The sequence below is a fragment of the Solea senegalensis genome, linkage group LG7 (assembly GCF_019176455.1).
Source record: "Solea senegalensis isolate Sse05_10M linkage group LG7, IFAPA_SoseM_1, whole genome shotgun sequence".
NCBI lineage: Eukaryota > Metazoa > Chordata > Actinopteri > Pleuronectiformes > Soleidae > Solea > Solea senegalensis.
In genome coordinates, this window is record NC_058027.1 from 7,046,501 (window position 1) to 7,070,333 (window position 23,833).

The window sequence follows — 23,833 nt, forward strand, 5'->3', positions numbered from 1 at the left end:
ATATGTGCAGCACATTTTCTATCACTTGTCTTTCATACCCACTCACTCGCTTCTGGCACAGCCGTCAGAACCAACGTGGGGTTAAGTGTCTTGCTCAAGGACACATTGGCACGTAGTCTAGCGGAGCTGGAAATAGAACCCACAACCTTTGAGTTGAAAGACGACTCTACCACTGAGCTACCGTTCACTGAGCTATGAACTGATTTTGATGCCTCTTCTCTTTATAAATGTAATACAAAAGAGAGGTCAGGGACCTACCATTGCAATATTCAGACCCTTTCACATGAACCTTGACTACCCAGTTAAACTCTCTATCCTTACCACAAACAGAAAAGATCTATAAGAAGTATATGCCTTCAGTTATTGGCCAGAAATGAAACATAGATGAAATAACATAGATGAAAATCCGTGTGTAAATTTTTTGAAGTCGCCCTAAACAAATGCTCTGGTTTGTTGAATAAAAGGAAAATGTCTCACAGGTGTTCATGCTGATACAATTCCAGTTCAAAGCAAATAATGTATTCATCTACAGTGCACTGCAACGGCCCAAAACACATGCAGGAGGAAAAACAAGCTGCAGATTCACAAATGCTGCAGATTCAAAAACACAAACGAAAACAAAAACAAACATGTGTTGCAAAAGAAAAATTATCGGCAGAAAGCCAAAACTCATGCATCAACAGAAACACGCTGCAAAAAGAAAACGATGCAAATCCCAAAACACAAGCAAGAGAGGAAAACACACACAAATCCCAAAACACAAGCAAGAGAGGAAAACACACACAAATCCCAAAACACAAGAGAGAAAACACACACAAATCCCAAAACACAAGCAGAGGAAAACACACACAAATCCCAAAACACAAAAGAGAGGAAAACACACACAAATCCCAAAACACAAGCAAGAGGGAAAACACACACAAATCCCAAAACACAAGCAAGAGAGGAAAACACACACAAATTCCAAAACACAAGCAAGAGAGTGTGTTTGCCAAAATAATTAAGACTATTAAAAACCAAGGTATTTTTTAAATAAAATGTCAACATTGCCAATTAAATAATTAGGTTGTAGCTTGTTGTCTATTTGACTATGATTCAAAATGTCTCTCTTGTGTCTGAACAATGCTTTGCACTCTCTCTCTCTCCCTCCCTCCCCCCACGAGTCACCCTTCATACCCCCATGCGTGGGCGGTGTTGCGTGAAGCCACACCTCCTCCTCTGTCGCTGTCGCTGCTGCTGCTGCTGATGCGCCATAGCCAGTCTCTCTCTCGTACTTACCCAGCCAGCAGCGGCGGTCGCTGTCCAGAGTGCATAGATGTGCAGAATCCCTGGATTACTCGTGTGCTTGAGAGGCCAGAAACCATCACCGTGGCGTGGACTGTCTTCTGAAAAAGGGAAAGAGCCACGGTGAGAACATGGCGGTGGAAGAGGAAGGTCTGCGGGTTTTCCAGAGCGTTAGAATAAAAATAGGTAAGAAGAAAAATCCCTACCCCCCTGTCTGAGTGTCAGAATGGATGTCTCCATATTAATGGGCCAAGGCTGGAGGTTTCTTACTCTATTTTGTCCGTTTTTGTTCCTCACATCACGAGTACGAAACTGAACATGTAAAGCAGATACATTTAGAATTGAGGATGTTTGGCAGCTGGCATTAGGACCCTGATTATGTTTGTTTAGACGATTTTTGGAGAGTTGAATTAGTAAGAATTGATATACAGACATAAACGGCTCCAAATATGTACATTGTCACATCACATTAAGTAAACCTTTATTACACCATAGCAGCCACAGTTTGTCATATTATTGTTCCCTCTTCTCTCCCCCTGCCTCCCCGAAAAGCTTTTGCTTGACTGCTTAGCTGCTATTGATTGTTAGTCTGCATTTCTCTATTTAGATGTGTATGTTTCCAGACAGTGGGTCTGTAGGTGACGTGTGTATCACATGCAGCAAGTTTTGTTTTACAGCAAGCACAGTTTCAGTAACTTAAATGTTATGTAAGAAATAGAGGATATCAGACAAATGCAAATTTTGCAGTACATGGAAAAAGAAAATAGAACTTGGGCTGCAATTACCACTGTACGGGCCCTTGAACCACCATGCATGTCAGGGCATGAAGAAACTGTGACCCGGGCATCTTAAGACCCGGGTACCTTAAGATGTAGCTCTGAATGTCATAGTTTTCTGGATTTTGTTCGATGGAAGATGGTGTTGCCACTCACTGGTCACCCAATGGCCTTGATGCCACCCACTGGTCACCCAGTGGCCTTGATGCCACCCACTGGTCACCCAATGGCCAAAGAGAGTGGCCACCAATTATTTGTTTTGTTAGAGTATAGCAAATGTAGACCACGCCTAGACCGCTTCATGTAAATTTAACAATGTTTATCACTGAAGTTGTACTTCTGGTTGCCAGACAGTGATGGTTAGTTATTTACATGTAGACGTAGGTGTTGAGGATGGACCTCTTGTCATGCTTGTGAAATTTTACAAAAACTGAATGAAGTTTGTCACACAGGGCATATACAGTATCCCATTGCTAAAAGGTGGCGCTATGACCATGACTGAATGCCTGTTTTTTCTTTAAAGCCCAGGTAATTTCAAATGGCAACAGCAGGCGTATTTATACATATAGTTTTTTGTTTTTATCATATTGGTGTTTTATCCACACAGATACAATGTTGTAAGAGACCTAAAATGGGTTTTTGTAGACAACAAATACGCTACTATGTGAAAACGAATGGTGTTAGAGTCCCACCTCTCTCATGCGCTGGTATTCACTGTCTTTGTCTTGTTGGGTGACAAAAAATAGTGTTGAAGATTAACAGTGTAACTGAAACGTAAAATAAGGGGAGGAGAAAACCAAACCTCTTTTCACAGACATTGTTTTACGTGAATGAACAATACAGATCAATGATTGTTCCGCACATGGTCAGCTGCACTGCCACAGCTCTCATCTGTGACTTTATGTTGTTTGTGTGTCTCATAGTATCTCTCTCTCCTGAATGGTTTACCTCAGAAATCCCTTTATAAACTTCAACTGGTTCAGAACTCAGTGGCTCACATTGAAACTTCAAAATCCTTCTTTTAATATTCAAAGCCCTCCATACCTTACTGACCTGCTCTACACTTACACACCTTCCCGCTTTCTCTGTTCCTCCTCAGCCTCCCTCCTCTCCATCTCACCTGCCCGTCTGTCCACAATGGGACATTGGGTCATTCAGCTGTTCATTCAGGCGTTCTGCTCTCCAACTCTGGAATACACTCCCACAACACATCCAAACAATATCATTACTTTGAGACAAGTTTTTCTGCTCAGCCTCCACTGGTTAGTGAATTTAGCAGGAAGTATGAGCAAAAAAAAACAACAATTGCACAATTTGTGTTCCCAGTAGGCGGTGCTCTCTCAAAACCCAAAGAAAAATAATTTCTTAATACTCCCAGTCAAACCAGACCATTTTTGCAGATCCTGAAGTGCACACCAAATTTCTTGGACTAGCGCAGTACCCATACCTGTTTATCATCGCATGTCTTATCCAAACAAGGTGAAAGGTGGCACTTCACATTGTGGTGCCTGCTAAATGTGAATGTTATAAGGCTACATTATGTGAGGAACAGAGAGATGTTCCTTGCTAAGTTAAGTTAATATGCTGTTGCTCTTTCAACTAACATTTTTAGTATATGTACTTTGACGTATTTTAGTGAGACTGTGTTTTACTTCATATTTGATGGTCTGTATTTCATTTGTTAATATTCAGTCTAGTGATTTTGACCAGACACACCATGTATAACATGTCTGACAAATTCAGGGTTCAGTTCTAGTTCATTGATTTGTTGCACAAAATGTTTAGCAACAAAAAGTATTTTTGGTGCGTTCCCACTAGCCTCGTTATCTCGGGTCACTGTGGGACATTTTTTACTGTCTCCTTTGGTTCTCACTGACATCTGGCAACCTGGCTTTGCGGTCTGGTTTGACTGGACTCCAAACATGCAACAGAAGAGATGGGCAGATGGAAAACTTGGCAACACATACACAAACTCATTGTGAGACTGCAGGGTGATAGCAGCCATTAAAATGAAACAGCAGTTAAACTAATATAGAAAGTTACTCTTAATTTTAAAGTAATACAAAGTAGGATTTGCTCTTGTAGTGCCGCCTACAGTTGATAAATGGTATTAACAAACCAACGATCCTGGTGAGCTTTTCCACAATATAGCACAACACGGCTCGACTCCACTTGGTTTGGCATTGGTATGATATAGTACCTCCTCAACGTGGGCAGAGTCATCGTAACACAGCTGCGTGAAACTGCTTTGTTTGGTTTTGGCGCTTTTCCACTACACAGTCCCACGGCTGTCCGTCAGACCATGAGTCATGAGTGTGACATCAGACACAGGAACCAAACTGAACTAGAGATGTTACGATACCATTTTTTCCCTCCCGATACCGATTCCGATACTTGTGCTGTGGGTATCGGCCGATACAGAGTACCGATACCAGTGTGTTATTAAAAAAAAAAATATCATACTACGCCTGCATGACTGTGATATGATTATCATTGGTTGTAAGGTTTGGCTCAGGTTAAACCCTCTGTAAAACATGAACGAAAACACCATTTATTTTTACCAGTGATATGTTATTTCGTTTTTCAGCTTGTACGTTCGTTTTGACTCTGGTCCAAACACCACAGCACCGGCAGAGCTTCATGTTTCCATGACGACTGACCGGGAAAGGACGCGCGTTTATAATTTTTACATGACTCCAGATTGTTAAAATTAGTCTCTGAAGTAACGCTAAACTTTAAAAACAGAGGCATACATACGCAGGACACAGGTACGCTGGTTAGTTGTAGCACTGCTCTTTTCGTTTAATAAACGAGCTGCTCCAGTTTGACTGTAGGCGCGCTAACGGAGCTAGCGCAGCTAACAACGCTAACGGAGCTAACTGACAAATACTGTCAAACCGCCGACATGATGAGCTAACGTTAGCTCCTTGTCTACAGGTGTCGGGTGATAAGTTCTTCTTCACACCTCTAAAACAGCACAGCGCAACTGTTTCAAGAGCGGCGAAGAAGAACCGTGTCGGAAATGACGTGGTATCGGATTGGTGCATGGACTACAGTACTCGCCGATACCGAAGACTTAAACATCCTGAAGACATGCAATAATCTCCAACATTTAACGATGTCTAAAATCTCAATATTTAACAGAGGAGTTTGGTGTATTTAGCGACTGCACTGCCGAAAACCGGCACAACCCCCTTTGCCACACTTCAGTTCAGTGACTGTGTCAGACGGTGTCATGTAGGCAGCAATGAACAATTTTGGAAACAAATCTTTTTAATTATCTGAGTCTAATGATTCACACAGCAGTCGTTAATATTTGCTTTACAATTCACTAGTCACTAGTTGTGTGTCGCATATAAAACAACATCACAGCAGTGTCATGCAGCCGTGCTATGATGATTCCACCCACGTTGAGGAGGTACTCTAATAATGGACAACGATACCAAACTGTGTAGAGTCGAGCCGTGCTGGAACTTTATAGTGGAAAAGTGCCATTTGATTTCTGTGTTGGACGACGCGCTAATGACTCTTCCACCAGGGGCCGGCAGGTTGTCGACGTCACATTTAATATCGGCTCAGCTTGCTTGAAACCTCGCCTGAGCAGGTACTAAAAAAGTACCAGGTATGAGAGACGTGTGACTGAAAAATGCACTGCACAGATGAATGTGTGAGTGAATGGCAACTGTAGTTAAGCAGCTTTGAGTGGTCATCAAGATATTTACAGATCATTTAGTTCTTATTTTCAAATGAATGTTCAATCATCTATTGAGTGAAAGAAAAAAGAATGACTGTAGAACTGGTTTCCATTTTAAACTTATTTCATCAAAAACAACCACACCCATCTTTCTCATATTCTATATGAGCAGTTTCAGTCTGGTTTCCGAGGGCTTCCATAGCACTGAAACAGAAAATCACCAACGACCTCCTCCTTGCAGCTGACTCTGGATACACATTCTGCTTGATCTGAATATGGCCTTTGACACCATCTCACACACCATGCCGGCCATACTCAGTTCATTCAGTTAAAATCATTCACATCTGATCTAGTCCCCCATCACTACAAGTGTGCCCCAGGACAGAGCCCTGGCCCCCTTCTCCCCCTTGGCAATATCTTCCATAAACACCACTTTCACTGCTACATAGACGACACCCAGCTCTACCTGTCCACCAAAGCCAACTCCACTCTCCCACCTTGCTCCCTCACCAACTGTTTCCATATCCATTGATAACTCTTTCATCTCCCCCTCCCCTCAGGTAAAGAGTCTGGGTGTAATTGTTTACAGCACACTCTGTAATGGAAACACTGGTGCAGTGTTCTATTGTTTATGTGACTTCATGGGCATTGTAGGTGCTGTAAGGCAGCGATCTGGTGGGCGAGGCTCATATTTATCCAGTGGAGATGGCCAATTAGAGCTGAGTGCTCAGTGCTGCCAGATTTGAATTGAAAAGCCTGCTGGGAAGTGGCGCCTGAAAATGATTCTTGTTTGGAATTAGCACCTTTTTCTTGTGGTCACATTTGGAATGATTGACAAAGGCACGAAAACTGACTAATACAGACATATCATGTTATTAACAACATGCAAACTCCACACAGAAAGGCAGTCAGTTGAAGCGGGATTCACACTGGTGACCTTCTTGCTGTGAGGTATCAGTGTTAGCCACTACCTGTAACTATGAAGTTGAGCTACACAAAACCACCCTTATATAATACATGTTAACATACTTTTCTGACTGAAATTGTACTAAATTAAATTTCTCAAAATTGGACTAACAGATGATGCGAATGAGATTGAAATTACTACTGTGTGTATACAGTAGTAATTTCACGAGTTGACCAGAGTTGGACTCAACCTGGCCTCCAGCCACCAGCTTAACTGGAAACCACCTAATTCTAACAAATGAGGAGGCCTGATTCCCATGGTGCTCTGCTCCTAGTAATGTCTACATAAAAGGCTGGAAACAAAGCTGAAAGTCACATATTTGTAGCAGGGGGAGAGAGAGAGAGAGAGTTTATTATTATTACACTGTGCCAGGTGATGAATCCTCATTGTTGCCTGGAGGAACAGAGATGATTTTGGGAGCTGAATTGAGCTACAGGGTCTGAGTTTGTATCATCTGGGTGAACACAGGAAACAGGAAACAACCCCCAATTCACTTCCCGATCGGCTGGAATAGACTACAAAAGAAGTGTGTTTTTTCCTGCATGGCAACAAGCTAATACAAAGCAGATGTAGTGAGAGACAGATTGAGGGAAATAAGTGGTGTTTCACATACAGGAGCAGGCTGTGCTTCTTCTGTCATTCTGTCAGCGCTCAGAGACACGGCCCCGCTCAGGCCACATCCTCACAGAAATGGAGCGCAACATAAACAATCTTTTTCTTCTGTGTGTTAAGAAAGTTTCCTGTGGACACAGCGTTGTTTCAGGAATCGTCCCTGCCCAAAATGACTCAAAACGCTGTAGTACATATGCCAGGACTGTAGTTTGTGCTGTAACACTACACCAACAACAGAGAGGAAGACGTTATACACATAACAGATATAATAACAAAGAATGAACCGAGCCAGGGGAAAGAAAGGGAAATAAAGAAAGAAAATAAAAGTTATCATAAATCAAACAGCATTGACAACATTGTGGCAGGATGAGGAAAGGCTGAGACTTAGGTGAGTTTCACAGGTTTATTCAGTATCAGTTAACAGCGAGAGCACATGTGCCCCCATACAGCAGATATATATATATACAGAACCACCCCTTACCCAGAAACCCACTGGGTGAGAGAACACACCTCTGAGTGCCCGCCACACAGCCCCCCCCCGAACATCCAGAGGGAAACCCCAGGGTAAGAATCAGTACCTCACAGGAGGCTTAACCAGTCTGCCATAACGGGTACGCCGCCCCACGTCCGAAACCACAGGGGGGCGACAGGCAGGAGAGAAATCGACCACAACAGGGTCCAACGTAGGACACACAGCCGGAGAAGACACAACAGGGGCCTTGGAAGGGGGGCGACCCCGACGGGGAACCCGGGCCGGTAACACTTCCTCACCGGCCACGAAATGAGCCGGCTTGAGTCTATCCAACGAAACACGCTCTCGACGCCCGCCCATATCCAGCACAAAACTTTTCGAGCCCGCCTCCAGCACCCTAAACGGGCCATCGTAAGGAGGCTGGAGGGGCGACCGGTGAGCGTCATGCCGCACAAAAACAAAACGGGCCGTCCCGAGCTCTGCAGGCACAAATGACCGAGGAGAAAAGTGGTGAACCGGCACCGGAGCAAAAGCGGCATCAGACGGAGGACACGCAACAGGAAAGGAACAGGGGGCCGAGCTCGCAGGCAAAAACTCCCCTGGAACACGGAGCGGCTGTCCGAGGACCAACTCTGCGGGTGAAGCATCCAGGTCCTCCTTAGGAGCTGAGCGCAACCCAAGCATCACCCAAGGCAAACGATCCACCCAGTTAGCATCAGAGAGTGCAGCACGCAACGACGCTTTAAGCGACCGGTGAAAGCGTTCACACAAGCCGTTAGCCTGAGGATGGTACGCGGTAGTACGGTGAACCTGCGTCCCCAGAGACTTTGCCAATGCAGACCAGAGGTCCGAAACGAACTGAGAGCCCCTGTCAGAGGTGATGTCCGATGGGGAACCGAAACGCGCGACCCAAGCAGAAAGAAACGCGCGTGCCACGTCCGCGGATGTCGTGGAGGACAGAGGAACCGCCTCTGGCCACCTGGTGGTCCGATCCACCATTGTGAGCAGGTGCGTGAAACCCTGTGAGGGAGGTAGAGGTCCCACCAGGTCAACATGCACATGGTCAAAACGCCTGGCCGGAATCGGAAACGGCTCGAGGGGCGCCCTAGTGTGTTGGTGAACTTTAGCGCGCTGACAAGCCACACACGCGGCTGCCCACTCCTTGACCTCTTTGCGCAGGCCAGGCCAGACAAACTTAGACGCCACCAACCGCACCGACGCCCGGACCCCTGGATGAGAGAGTGAATGAACCATATCGAAAACTCGACGGCGCCAAATGACTGGCACGACCGGGCGGGGACGGCCAGTTGAGACATCGCAAAGGAGGGCGGGACCACCGTCTTGCACCACCGCCTCCTCCAATGTGAGACCGGTACTGGTGGACCTAAGCGCAAGGATATCGGGATCACCAGGCTGATCGGCAGCCATAGCGGAAAAATCAACCCCTAGATGCACAGGACACACCAGCACCCGCGACAGGCAATCCGCAACAGGGTTCGCTTTACCCGCCACATGCTGAATGTCTGTCGTGAACTCGGAGATGGCTGCCAAGTGGCGCTGCTGGCGAGCAGACCACGGCTCAGTCACCTTCGCCATAGCAAACGTTAACGGTTTGTGGTCGACATAAGCAGTGAAAGAGCGGCCCTCCAGCAGGAAACGGAAATGGCGGGTAGCCAGGTAAAGCGCTAACAGTTCCCGGTCAAAAACGCTGTATTTGCGCTCATTGTCTCGCAAACTACGGCTAAAAAACGCGAGAGGCTGCCATGCACCAGCCACACACTGCTCGACCACCGCCCCCACAGCCACGTCTGACGCATCGGTTGTGAGAGCAATGGACGCCCGAGACGCAGGATGCGCTAGGAGCGCCGCGTTTGCCAGGGCAGACTTAGCCCCATCAAAGGCCTGAATGCGTTCAGGGGTCCAGTCGACCTGGTCGTTGGCCTTCTTCAGCCTCAAGGCCCCATATAGAGGCAACAAGAGGTGGGCAGCACGAGGTAGGAAACGGTTATAGAAGTTCACCATGCCCAAAAACTCCTGCAAGGACTTGACCGAGACCGGACGGGGAAAATCCGCCACCACTTGCACCTTAGAAGGCAAAGGAACCGCACCCTGCGACGAAATGCGATGGCCCAAGAAATCTATCACCGGCAGTCCAAACTGACATTTTGCTGTGTTGACAATCAAGCCATGTTCATCGAGGCGCCGGAAAACTTGCTTAAGGTGCGACAGGTGCTCACCAGCCGACGGGCTGGCCACCAAAATGTCATCCAGATAGACGAAAACGAACGCGAGGTCACGCAACACCGAGTCCATCAGCCTCTGAAATGTTTGTGCCGCGCCCTTGAGGCCAAACGGCATGCGCAGGAACTCGAAAAGCCCGAATGGCGTAATCACCGCGGTTTTAGCCACGTCCTCCGCGCGCACGGGAACCTGATGATAACCACGCACCAGATCCACCTTAGAGAAAATCGTCATTCCCGCCAGGCGGACCGAAAAATCCTGAATGTGCGGAATGGGATAACGGTCATGTGCAGTAATGTTATTCAGGCGGCGAAAGTCACCACACGGCCGCCAAGACCCATCCGCCTAGGGCACCATATGGAGCGGCGAGGCCCACGGGCTGTTCGAACGCCTCACGATCCCTAAACGCTCCATGGTAGCGAACTCCTCCTTAGCCGTAGCTAATTTAACAGTGTCAAGGCGCCGCGCGCGTGCGAAAACTGGCGGACCTGTAGTCGGAATGAAGTGTTCTACGCCGTGCTTAGTAACCGCCGTAGAAAACGCGGGGGTCGTCAAAGACGGAAAATCTGCCAGTAAACGCTGAAAAACATCACCCGATGCCGCAAAGTTAGCGTGTGTTAACGGCCCGGAGCCCCCTGTCTGACATGGAAAGGTAGCAAAAGACACAGCATCAATCAAACGGCGATTAGCGACATCCACTAGCAAACCATTAGTACAGAGAAAATCTGCCCCGATAATGGGAACTGTAATGGAGGCTAACACAAAGTCAAACTGAAATTTGCGTCCATTGAAACATACAGTCACAGACCTGGTACCAAATGTCTCGATAGAGGAGCCGTTGGCTGCACTCAACCGTGGGCCGCTGCCACGGGCCGACAGGTCCGCTGGTGCGGGGGGAAGAAGACTCTTCTGGGAGCCGGAGTCCACCAGAAACCGTCCACCTGACAGTGTGTCTTTAACAAAAAGCAGCTCCTCTCGATCACCAGCGCCCACAGCTGCTATTGAGCGCCGGCTCCGCCGTTTCCCGGTGCCTCGAACGCGCACGGAGGAACGCAGCGCCGAGCCTTGCCGCCAAAACGCTGGTGGAAGAAACACAGGTCTCCTCGCCGCCTTCTGGTGGAGACTCCAGCCGTCATCGCCGAATCCGCGCCCTCCACCGTGGGCTGCAGGTAATCCGACGCCACACCCTGTACGGAAACACGTCTGGAAGTCAGCAGGATCCGATCCGCTTCCTCAGCCAAACCGCGGAAGTCGCCAGCGGCCAGGCACGGGGAGTTCGCCAGGGCTGTGCGCACCGGCAGCGGGAGTTGGCGCAGGAAGATATGCGGGAAAAGGAAACCACCGTCCTCCGTGCCCAGTAACGACAGCATACCATCCATCAGGTCCACCGCCGAACCATCGCCCAAACCGGGAAGCGAAAGCAGCTTATCCGCTCTTTCCGCGGGAGACAGGCTGTAGCGCCGGAGAAGAAACTGCTTGAGCGCGGCGTACTTTCCGTGCCGCGGCGGGGCGCGCAGGAGCTGCATCACGCGGCGAGTGGACTGCTGATCCAGTGCCGCGACCACCAAATAATACCTGGAGTCGTCAGCCGTTATTCCTCGCAGGTGGAAAAGCGCCTCGATGTGCTCAAACCATGGAGCAGGGTCACTCTGCCAAAACTCCGGAAGCTTCACCGGCCCGGTAAAGCCGGCCGGCGGGAGTTGGGCCATGGCTGAAGAGGAGGCATGTCCACTGTTTGCCGAAGAGGAATCACACTCCTCTGCTTCGTCGAACATGTTCAAAACAGGGTCACCAATGTGGCAGGATGAGGAAAGGCTGAGACTTAGGTGAGTTTCACAGGTTTATTCAGTATCAGTTAACAGCGAGAGCACATGTGCCCCCATACAGCAGATATATATATATACAGAACCACCCCTTACCCAGAAACCCACTGGGTGAGAGAACACACCTCTGAGTGCCCGCCACAACATTAACAATACTGTCAACATGTTTGTACCCTGATTCATTCTGTGGGAAGCCACAACCGAGGAGATTTATCCAAATTCTTAATTAAGACTGCAGGACATGGCACTAATTATCAGCAACATATACACTTCTCCTGTCATTGTTTGTCAAACTGCACTCGAATGTGTATGTATAAATATAAACAGCACCTCTTTCACTCTAAAATGACTGTGTTTAACATGGGGGTGATGATACAACGTATTGTTATACATTTCAATGATAAGTATGGTAATATATTGCACAATTTGATCTATCTGTCTATTTGAAGAATAAGTTTCATAGTAAAAAATAAAAATGCATAAGCGATAAACAGTTTTATGTGTCTAGTGAATAGAGTGAAAGGAGACAGAGAGAGAGAGAGGGGTTAAAATGTCTAAAAACCTTCTCTTTACTTGTGGTCGGAGGCTTAAATATAAAACCACATTCCCAAAACTATTAATAATATTTTAATTTCAAAACAGCGCTTAAAGGAACTGTATTCTGCTGATCTAATCACTGCCTTGACAGATCCATTCAAATGCAGAGAAATATGATATCACAGCAGCTTCAAAGATACTTAGATGATAGAAGATAAAAGGTGAAACTTTCAGGGGTAAAAAGGAGTTTATTTTATATATTACACAACATATCAGATGTGTCTGTTGAACAATGAAATTCAAGAGTCATACTCAGTTTAGTTTCCATTTGGTCAGTGTCATAAAGATGCAGCTAAAGCTGTCATAAAGACAGCAGTAAGGGGACAGGTACTTTTCTTCAGAGCTCGTGTTGTGTCATCATACGCAGCCCTGCATGAAAGACACAGTAAATAACGGGTGAATGCTATTCTGCTCATTGTTTTGGATACAGAATAACACAGTTCCTTTGTGCCATAAATGAATGTCATCTATCTGTCTTGCAATGACTGAAGCAACTGAAGCAAAAATCGTGTTTTATTACTATTCATTTGTTTTTATTGGTTTTCAGTGAAATCTAGATAATTCTGAGGGGTTCCTATACTTTTTCTTGCAACTGTACTTCCTCTCTGGCTAAACACCTCCCATTACATTTGAATTTTTGTATTAGCTGGCTCTTCCCGGGCTTTCGCCACTTTCCCGGTGCTTTGTCCTCTAGGCACACCCCCAATATAGAGGGCGTCAGAGTGGATACACACTTCTATTTCTGGTGGATCAATTCCGTATAAATATTCAGCGGAATTGAGCATGAGTGGGACAGGAAGTAGGAAAATATACTGCTCTGTTTGTTTTGTTTTAACAACATTTACAGTGTATTTTCATGCGAGAAGAACCCCAAAAAAACCTGGTGTCGCGACTCTACATGGAAGCGGGCGGACGTGAGACGCCAGCAGTGGAACTTGGTGGTGTAATAATCTGGGCTGTGATCTCCAGGAAAACAAATTACTAGGAATGAGGGGGAAGTATCATCACAGACCCAGCATGCACTGTCAGCAGTGGTAAATATAGGCCTGGAGAGTTTACCTAGACTGCCACTCCCTGAGGTTGTCCTTCACTCGCCCCTATGGCAGAATTCCACTTGGTTTCTCCCCAGGATGACCTCTACATTCTGACAAAACATCCACAAAGCTTTACATAAGACGGATGGACATCCAGATAACTGCAGGTGTCAGAGGATTTTCTGTTGTGGCAAATCATTAGAAATTGGTTCCGATTTTGAAGTATGACATACTTCCACACAACGTCTTTTTATGTGCGTTTACAATTAGTGCATAAAAAAAACTGAATGGGAAAAACAGGAAGTCAGAAAAAACCTAAAATAAATCAAAATTAAGATAACACTTGTGAGATATAAAATAAAAAGTATTCATTAGTAAAACTGAGATTACATACCTTTCCTGTGATGGTATTCTGGGTCACTGCCATTGTCAAGCTCAATTAGCATATCTAATAATATCTAATATATATAGTCACATCTTTTTTCTCCTTGCCATTTTTACAAATTTATAAAGAACATTTGTGGTAGTATTCCTGAAAGCAAGTTGTTGTATTGCTCTTATTTTGAAGCTGGATCAGTGAATCTTGGTTGTAAAGTGAAAAAACATTTCTTCTTTGTTTACATGATCACGCTGATTCCCCAGTGCTGCTGATCAATGTGTTTACACTGTCACAGTGTTTTCTACACCTGCACCGGTTTCAATTGGTGTTTTAACTGTATTTGTTGAACATAAATTTTTATTTAGCTGAGTTTCTGACATTTCTGTGGATATGCAGCATGTCTGTGTTTATCAGACAGGTTTGTTGCTGCGTGCTACGATGCCCCTGGTACTGGGGGCATCAGGGCTACATGAGGTTGTTAAATCTATTGTAGGTATTACATTCATTCAATTTCATTTCTAATTAATTCCATAGATCCACTCAATATACAGTATATCTTTGTTTTGTCTTTGTTCTGTAAGCTCTACACCAAACCCAATATATATGGATGTCCGATAATATCGGCACGATATCAGGCTCTTCTGCGTGATATCGGTTCTTCTGCCGATAATGAAAACCCGATAAAATAATGCCTGCATTTTGCATGTGCGAGTAAATGCTTGGTATATAGTGGAGTTGCAGTAAGCAATAATGAGAAGAGGAAATTCAATAGAACAGGAAGTGCCTTTTATTTTGACAGTCGCAGCGTTGCGCAAGACACCAGTGAAAACCCAGAGGGTCATTAACTGCATGAACACAAAAACACAAAAGTCGCAGTAATCTAGTTAAACATGTATGAAAACAGTACAACAATGATTACTGCACCATGCCTGCACAAACATACCACATTTAGTTAATTTAGAACACATTTATGAGTAACAAAGTCAAGACGTGCATGGAAGCTCCGCCCACCTACTCTCCCAACCATGGATGTATTATAAGAACTGGATAGCGCACCGCCCCTTTGGCTCCGGTCATTCCTATGGAGTGTCTCGCAGAGCACATACGCTGCAAAAGTTTCTGACTTCTGGTTGCATTTCTTATGATCAAAAAAAATTCAAATAAGGTCTGGCCAGAAAACCTGCAGACTCATAATCATATTACTAGGAACAATAACAATGTGTTAAAAGTAGTTTTAGAACTCATCTTCAACTCTAATTCATGTGTTCATCACATTTATCTGTAACTTTATAAACAGATAGTGACATAAGACGCGCAGCCTTCCTGGGAATCTGTGGTGAAGTGAGTGCAGGTCTCATGCAGGTCTCGGTGCATCACACGGTCACAGCTCCACAGTTCACACTGTCATCTGCCTCGTGTCATGTCAGTCTCCTCTCCTCAATGAATCCACACAGCAGCTCGTTAATACATCGATGTTTGAAAATAAATGATAATGAGCAACGAATAAATAACTAATACCTGCTTTGTCGTTATATTTAAAAAAAAAAAATTAGAGAAAAAAACCCCTTTGCCCTAATTTATCTTTATTTTCATAAAGTTTTCATATCGTACGGTTCCCTGACAGTAGCGCCACATGACCACGATTTGGTGTGTGCGTGACGTCGCTCTGGGAAATAAGGTTTTTCTGGGGTTTTTCTGGCCTTTAGGAACATTTTACAATATGGCAATATGTTTTAATTCCACGACAGGAGATATGTGATGTGACCAAAAATTTGTTTTGTGGAAAAAAGCCTGTATATATCTGTATCAATTGATATTGGTATCAGAAATTAAGTGTTGGACAATATTGGATCAAATATCAGTAAAAATGCCAATATCGGATATCCCTATCAAATACTGTATATGTGTATTCTTTTCTGTTTACTAGGGATGCACCAAAATGAAAATTGTTGGTCAAAACCGAAACACCAAAATAAATTATTATTCCAATTCTGTACCATTTTTTTTTTGTATCAAATATTTTGTTATGGCTGGGATTGTGTGTACTTACTTGAGTCAAGGCATTGCAATTATAGAGTATAGATTAATATTCATGCTTCAAAGAATAAATCAATTAAAGATCTATGAAAATATTTAGGAGGATCTCATCGAACTAACAAGCTCTCCGTATCCAGTGCAGCCTGGATCATGTCTCTACACGCTGCTTCATCCTCACATCAACTAATGATCTTTATGACAAGGGTCGATGAAGTGCAGGGGATCCATGTCGATCTTAGTAAAACATGCTAACACACTCTTAAGAGTGAACTTTTCATTGTTTTGACTCCATGAAACTTCCATGCGTGAAGTGAATGCTGCGGGTTCATAATCTGTGCTGTATGCAGTTTCACTTTTGCACAAAGAGACTTTCCAGCATTTAATAGGTGCTGTTCCACCAAGTACTCACACATTGTTGGAACCGTTTAATTGGTGTTCCAAACTGATCTTGGGCAGAATCTAAGTGGGAATAGACTGGCTGCAGTTTCTGCATGTGTCATCACAACAGTGCATCTCCACTGTGTCCTTCATTTATTTTTCTTTATTATATGCATTGTTTTTTTTGGGCTTTTCTCCTGTCAATTACCATAACAACCACACTTGAAAAAGCCTGAACTATCACATGGATTTGTGTTGCAAATGGATCAACTCATGGTTATTTAATCCGGTTTCACAACATGGGGTTGTGGTGAACACGCTCTCCCTCTTCCTGTGCCTGCAAAAGATACAATGTCTTCTCACCACTCTGTGTACCAAGCCTGTTACTGAACATATTTAGATAACCAAGAGTTACAGGTGACTTTATTTTCAGAGAGTTGCGTAGATTTATAAATTGATTGTGAAATGATTGGGATAATTTTTGACCCATATTTGTAACATACGAGCAGATTGAACTGACAGGTGTGTGTTTTAGTTTTCAAGGTTTCCATTGAGACTAACAGATGTGTGTGAACATTAGCTCTGGGCTTGGCTTTGTAGAGCGTGAGTTTGATCAGTAACTGAACTGCAGTTAATTGCAGAGAGTGTGTTGTTGTAGACTGTAATGGTAAACTCGCCTTTCTTTGTAACACATTGTTCCTCCAACATTGCGCCAACTTTTGCTGGAAACCTCAGCAGCTAAACTGGTTTCTTTAACATTAACATAGCAGCTGCAGATAAAAGCAGATAAATCTAAAGTGTTGGCACTGAATTAAAATGATTGTTTATTCAATTTATGATGTTATTTTGTTTTGTGATTGATTCACTAACTGAACTGATCAGACCTTTATCTAACGCTAAGAACATGATTACAATATTATTATCATCTAAAGATATAATATGTATTAGACATAGAGTCGTTGTATCGTGATATGGTACTGGTATCGTGGACCATATATCGCGTATCGTGGGTACCATGTACCCTCAAGGCTTGGATTATGCTTTCCGTGTTCCACACGTACACTTCCACATGCACATGCATAGCTGCGGTTCCATTCACACTAAACCACGGGTCAAAGCATTTCATGAATGTGTACTCAATATCACGTTACATTCTAGCAGCTGCGATATCTCACCAGGAGTTTGGTCCCATTTGTATGTCCTTGTATTCATTGTGTTTGAGTGGGTTGTACATTTGTGGGTCACAAAAAGGGTGCTGACCTTCACCCTGTATTTTTAAACTAAATCAAGGTAGTTTTAATAAAATGTTTTGTCTGGGTTTGCTAGTTTTTAATTAGTTTTTATTTTTGTAAATGCTTTAGTTTTGTTTCGTTAGATTCGTTTTAGTGTTATTTTTTAGTTTTTTGTAATATGGAGTACTTGCCAGGTGCAAGATTCAAAAAGTAATAAATATTGTGTCATCCTAACAGAAGATGCCATTTACAATAAAATATTAAATAAATATTTGTTAATAAATAAAGTGTTAGGACAGATTATAACATAAATAATAATAAATAACACTCATAAGACACCAGGGGCCCGTTTCAGAAAGCAGATTTAGTGAATACTAAGGTGAATCATAGTATCAGAGCTCCATTGATTATGGCTTTTTTCATTCCGAATACACACACGCTTAACTCAGAGTGAACATACTCAGAGTTGACTGAACTAATGCTGAAAACTCAGTTTGACAGCTCAGAGTTAGTCAACCTAGAGTTAAGGTTTTAACTTAGAGTTTGTTGAACCTGCTTTCTGAAACGGGCCCCAGGAGTCTCAGGGAGCTCAAGCTGAGGAAAAAATTGCGAAATAAAAAAAAACCAATAAAGCCCTAGACTAGAGGTTTGATTCACTTTCACTTCACAATTAAATAAATAATGATGTATTATTTTCAACAACCACCGACGCTCTACTGATTTTTTTGTTAAACATGTGCTGTTCTGCTATATGCTGTCCAGTATCAGGGAATGGTTTTAAGTCAGTCTACAAGAGATATGCTGAGTCACCTAGGATGTAATAGCCAGCAGTGACCCCACCAATGTTCCTGGAGTGAGCTGGGAAGTGGTTTCCCCGGCTGGCTAACTCCCAGGGTGTAGATATTCTCAAAACCCTGGCATGATGCGAGCTCCCTGGCAGTCCAGAAAACACATTCTAAAAAAGCCCCTTTCCATCAACAACACCTTGAAGGATGAGGAGAGTGCCAGCCTTTATGGTTGGAAAAAGTCACAGTGATATTCCTGAGGTGCTATGATAGGTATGTGGGATCATCAATAGCACACACACACAATGTGGGAGTCCCCACTTGTTCTCAGTGTAGGGAGCCATTTCCCGGTAACTCCTCCTCATCAGGAAAACGGATTTGTTCTGACACCAACACCGTCTCTGCTGCAGCACAAAACTCCTGCACACACCGGCACACAGTTGTGTCGCTGACTCCAAAAAGACGTCCGATACTGCGATATTTAAAGCTGGTAGCAAGCTTCCACCAGGCAATAGCCACTCTCTTCTTCAGGGGCACACACCCGGCGTGTCTTGTCGCTCCATAACTGTACGCAGTTACGTTTCTACAGACATCCTGAGGTTCTACACCCACTGGGAAGCTGGGAGCGATCACTTCCCACCATTCGGAGGCTTGGTTGAACGCCCAGACCGACCGAGAGCCATCTGAAACACACAGACAGCATGCAGATTTATGATACTTCAAATACTAGAATACTGAAAAATAGAGATAGCTTGCAGTCATTACAACACTGTACTCTGGTCTTATTATGTACGAGTATGCTGAGGAGGTACGATGGAGTTATGGGAAATGACCTGGCTGATACCAAACTGCACTAAGTTGAGCCATGCCAAGTCGAGTATTGCTGGAACTGTATAGTGGAAAAGAGCCATAAACCTAACCTTGATATATATCCTCACTCTTTTTGGGTTATTTAATTAGTTATTTGCTACATTAATGAGTCTATGTGACTTGAGCATCGAGACACTACTCAGATTAGATTAGTTGTAATCTGTTTAGTGATTGATATTTGAAAAAAATGTTTTTATGTATCTTTTATGTGTGTTTGTGTAATATTTTACACAAAAACACAATAACTACAGACTGTCTAGTTGGAAACATCAAAAATGGAGCATTAACTGATCTTTACAAGTTTCACTCTTCTCATTCAAACTCTTCTCGTGTTCAAACACACTGACACACATTCTCTGGGGTAACTTGGCTGCTTTTAAGCTACATCTTGGATCCAGTTAACATTCCTTTCCCCTCATCTCATTTCCTGTTGTAGCTTTTTTCCAAAGTTCCAAAACTCTAGCTGGCTGATGTTGCTCCCTTTCTCTCTCTCTCTCTCTCTCTCTCTCTCTCTCGCTCTCCCTCTTGCTCTCCCTCTCGCATTTTAACAACCTTGTAGTAAAGTCTCTTATTTAGATGGTACTTCAACTAGGGAAGTGCATTTCAAGCAGAAGTACTATTTGATATTTATAGGGAATAGGGCTGGGTATCAATCAAACATTTTCGATACCAGTACCAATACCGATACCGGTTCCTGATCGATACTTTTTTCGATACCAGTTTTATAATATAATTTTTTAAAAAACAAAATTACATTACACATTATGGAAAAAATTTGATTGTTTAAGCTTCTTAAATGTGAGTATTTTCTTCATTTCTTTGCTCTGGATAACAAAGAAATCATTAAAAGTGAATCATTTTGGTTTGTGGACAAAACAAGACGTTTGAGAACATCATCATTTCCAGGTTTGACGATCACCGATCAACATTTTTTTAAGGTTTTCTGGTATTTTATGGACCAAACGATTAATCAATTATTCGAGAAAATAATCGACAGATGGATCAATTATGAAAATAATCGTTAGTTGCAGAACATGTGTGGGTCACAAAATGTGGAGGTGCTCGTGTTGATCCACAAAAGGTCCACATACAGCACCGCTGTTATTGGCTGATGACAACATTTATGTCTCTCACCCTTGATTGAGTACAGTGATTGCATTTCTCCTCTGTAACGCCTTATTGCAAAAGCATAGAGCTGCTGTAATCAGTCAGGTGGTGTAACCTCATCTGTTGTCATGTCAAAACAGATCACACAAGTGTGAGCTATAACCATTCCTCCATGTGTGGTCGACTGGAATCAGCGAACAAAGGAACACAGTATCCATTTACTGTGTTCATCACTGTTGTTTCCTCTGCATGAATGAGATGAGGAGTCAAGCTTTTTTTGATTTGATGATCTGCTAATGTTCACTCTCATTCTCTGTGTGGTTCTTATCATCATTATTTTTCTGCTCACCACCCCCTTATTTCCTTCAGTGTTCATGTTGCATGCACACCACAACTGTGGGTTTCTTTGCACTGCATTGTTTTGCTCAGATAGTTACATTACATTACATTACATTACATGTCATTTGGCAGATAGTGGGGCAATGTGTTTTCCAAGGGCAGCTACATAGATGCTTGATGAAATTACTGTTGTTGTTTGATTTGAATGTTGGATCTTGACCCTTTGGAGAAGGGTCAAGTATGGTAAAACAATTAGGTAGAGGGTTTTTTGTTTTTTTTAAAGCAACAATCCAAGATAAGCAGCACATAGAAGAAAGCAGATGGAGGATTATACACTGTTAAAGATGATGAATAGCTGGAAATAGGATAAAAGGTTTTTCTTTTCTTTTGCAACAAACCATGACACTAACAAAATATTTATTACACTACACTGGCTTTAGAAAACTTTAGAAAAAAAATAAAACTCTATATTTGAGGGTTTGGGGTTGCCGTTTTTAACTGTAATTCCACCCACAAATTACACAATGACAATCTATTACTGTTCAGGTCATCATAGCCAGATTTGTGTCATTTTGTGACTTGAGAAGAAGTTCACATCCATAACAATGGAACGTTGTTGTTTTTTTCAATGCCCCAAACTTTAAAATGAATATTATTAAAATGATTGTGATTAATGAAGTAAGAACATGTACGAAAAAGCTTCCTGTTTTTAAAGGAAAAGCATAAATAAACAAATAAAACAAGAGTTAACAAATGCTGGCACAACAATATAAAATAGAATGAAATATATACAATTACTGGCCTGAAACCAGTGTAGGTGTCTCTTGGATTAAAATATTTATGCCTTATTTTCCAAACACATGCTGAGAAGTGAGGAGTAAAAAGAAAAAAATGTTGTGAGGGATTGAGGAGGTGTGTCGTGATGTCTGAATGGTATTTACAACGACTGTAGGGGTGCTTATGAGTGGAATATCTAAAATGTTCCTCTGTATTACTATTACTAAAGTTGCATTTTCTATTTAACAGCATTGTGCCTGGATAACACACTGTTATTTAAAGATGAGCCAATCCAATACCCAGTATTGGTCTGATCCTGGTCAAAATCACTGAAATGGATACTGGAAAAAGAAAATTAGAATCCATTAGAACTGATAATTCTAATGTTCACAGGTGTAAAGCTGTAAGGATCATATGAGTGAGAGCTGCTAATGTCTGCCACGCTGTTAAAGCATATTTTGGAAATATGTGATTATAGCAAGGTGGTAAATGAAAAACTGTTTCAAAAAAAAAAATGTAGAAAAAGTGGTATCTAGTCATCCACACACACAGTTTATAACGGGCTTCTCAATAACGCTGACTCTTCCTACTGCTCTTTCTCCTCCAGGAGAAGCAAAAAACATCCCTCCTTACCCAGGCCCAAACAGGATGAGGGACTGTTTCTGCACTGTCAACCTGGACCAAGAGGAGGTGTTCAGGACCAAGATAATTGAGAAGTCCCTTTGGTATGCTGTGTGTTCCTCCACCCTCCACCTGACAGCTGTTAGAAATGCAGAATGAAATGACTAAATCAATATTAAAACACACACACACACTCACACCATGGGGCAGCTAGTGCTACTGTCACTCAGGACAGTCAACAAACCTCTGACCTTGTGTCTCTTCTGCTCTGTAGTCCATTCTATGGGGAGGATTTCTACTGTGAGATTCCACGCAGCTTCAGACATCTGTCCTTCTACATCTTTGACAGGGACGTGTTCAGGAGGGACTCCAGTATCGGTGAGTAAATAGCTGCTCGAGGCACGGAAGAGTCATGTGAAGCTTTTGCACATTTATTTCCCACTTGCCGTACATCCTCATATATTCAAGTCTCTCTCAGATTAACACGTGCCAGACAATATTTAGTGATGACACATTCTCAGCTGGTACCGTGCGATAGTATGTGTTTTGACTTGATCTCGTCAGTGTTTATTTGATGCTCTCTAAGACGTTTTGATGGAAGGAAACTGAGAGGCGAGAGTGGGTGGTTTTCAGTGCGGTGTTTCATTTTGCAAGAGATTCGTGGAGAATTGACAGTGACGTTGAAAGTAGTTTTTCACTTTAAACATTTTTGTTCATCATACACATAATGATTTCTGTACTCTCTTTAGGAGTTATTATTGGCGCTTTTCACTGTTTTTTTAAAAAAATTAAGAAATGAATGCAGCGTGAAAGTAACTGTTATTGTTATTCATGTTTAACCCTCTTATGACCATCTTGATAATCAGGCTGCCTGAATCTCTATTGATTTAATGGCTGTAGTATTGTCAAAATTATCAAAGATAACTTTCACTTTTGATATCTGGCAGTTATTCAACCATTTAGGAATTACGGTACTGAGATGCTAACGTCACAAACGTGTGACTTGCTGGTGAATCTTGTCTGTGATTGGACGGTTGTTCCACAGACGTAAAGACAAGTATATGGGCACAAAGCTCTATTTCTCTGCTTTCTGGTATCCATCTATCCATCTTCTACCACTATATCCTCCGCATGAGGGTCGTGGGGACTGCTGTGCCAATTTCGGCTAACATTGGGGCGAATGGCGGGGTACACCCTGGACAGATCGCCAGTCCATAGTTTTTTAATTTTCTAGATATCACAAACAGTCTAGGAGTAACAACTGGATCGTAATGCATCAGTCAAACTGCCATCTGCTGTGTGGTGTGATTGGGTGGAGGTAGGGCGTTAGTTAGTTTCGGAGTAGACAAAACTAGGTCATTGACACTGCAACTTTGCAAGTGTGTGCATATGTGTACATGTGAGAGTGTGTGGTCGTCTTGTGAAGAAACGTGTAGTTTAAGTTATGCTTTCATCTCATGTGTGTTTGATATGTGTGTTAATGTGTGTAGGCAAGGTTGCAGTGAAGAAAGAGGACCTGCAGAAATACCATGGGAAAGACACCTGGTTCCCGCTGCAACCGGTCAGTGCTGACTCAGAGGTGCAGGTCAGTACAGAAGGAACACACACACACACACACACACACACACACAGGAGAAATGGATTGTATTAAGACATAGAATGACCATGGTGTGTAATCAGTACACTCAACTCACGATTGGATTCGCGATTGTTTGCTCACAATACGATTTTCTCACAAGTCTTTTTAAACAACATGAGCTACAGACAAAGTATGATCTTAAATAAGAAACACTCCTTTTATCAAAGGG

At 43.2% G+C, this 23,833-nt stretch overlaps 1 protein-coding gene across 2 annotated transcripts in view; it reads left to right on the forward strand.

The window, feature by feature from the left end:
- The first annotated feature begins 1,238 nt into the window (after nucleotides 1-1,238).
- rasa3 (RAS p21 protein activator 3) overlaps nucleotides 1,239-23,833 on the forward strand; it is a 46,602-nt gene continuing 24,007 nt past the window's right edge. For both annotated transcript variants that reach the window (XM_044031157.1, XM_044031158.1), the window contains exons 1-4: nucleotides 1,239-1,470; nucleotides 22,012-22,129; nucleotides 22,300-22,403; nucleotides 23,516-23,610. In XM_044031157.1, coding sequence (XP_043887092.1) covers nucleotides 1,416-1,470; nucleotides 22,012-22,129; nucleotides 22,300-22,403; nucleotides 23,516-23,610 — 372 coding nt within the window. In that variant the 5' untranslated portion in view covers nucleotides 1,239-1,415. The remainder of the gene's footprint in view (nucleotides 1,471-22,011; nucleotides 22,130-22,299; nucleotides 22,404-23,515; nucleotides 23,611-23,833) is intronic.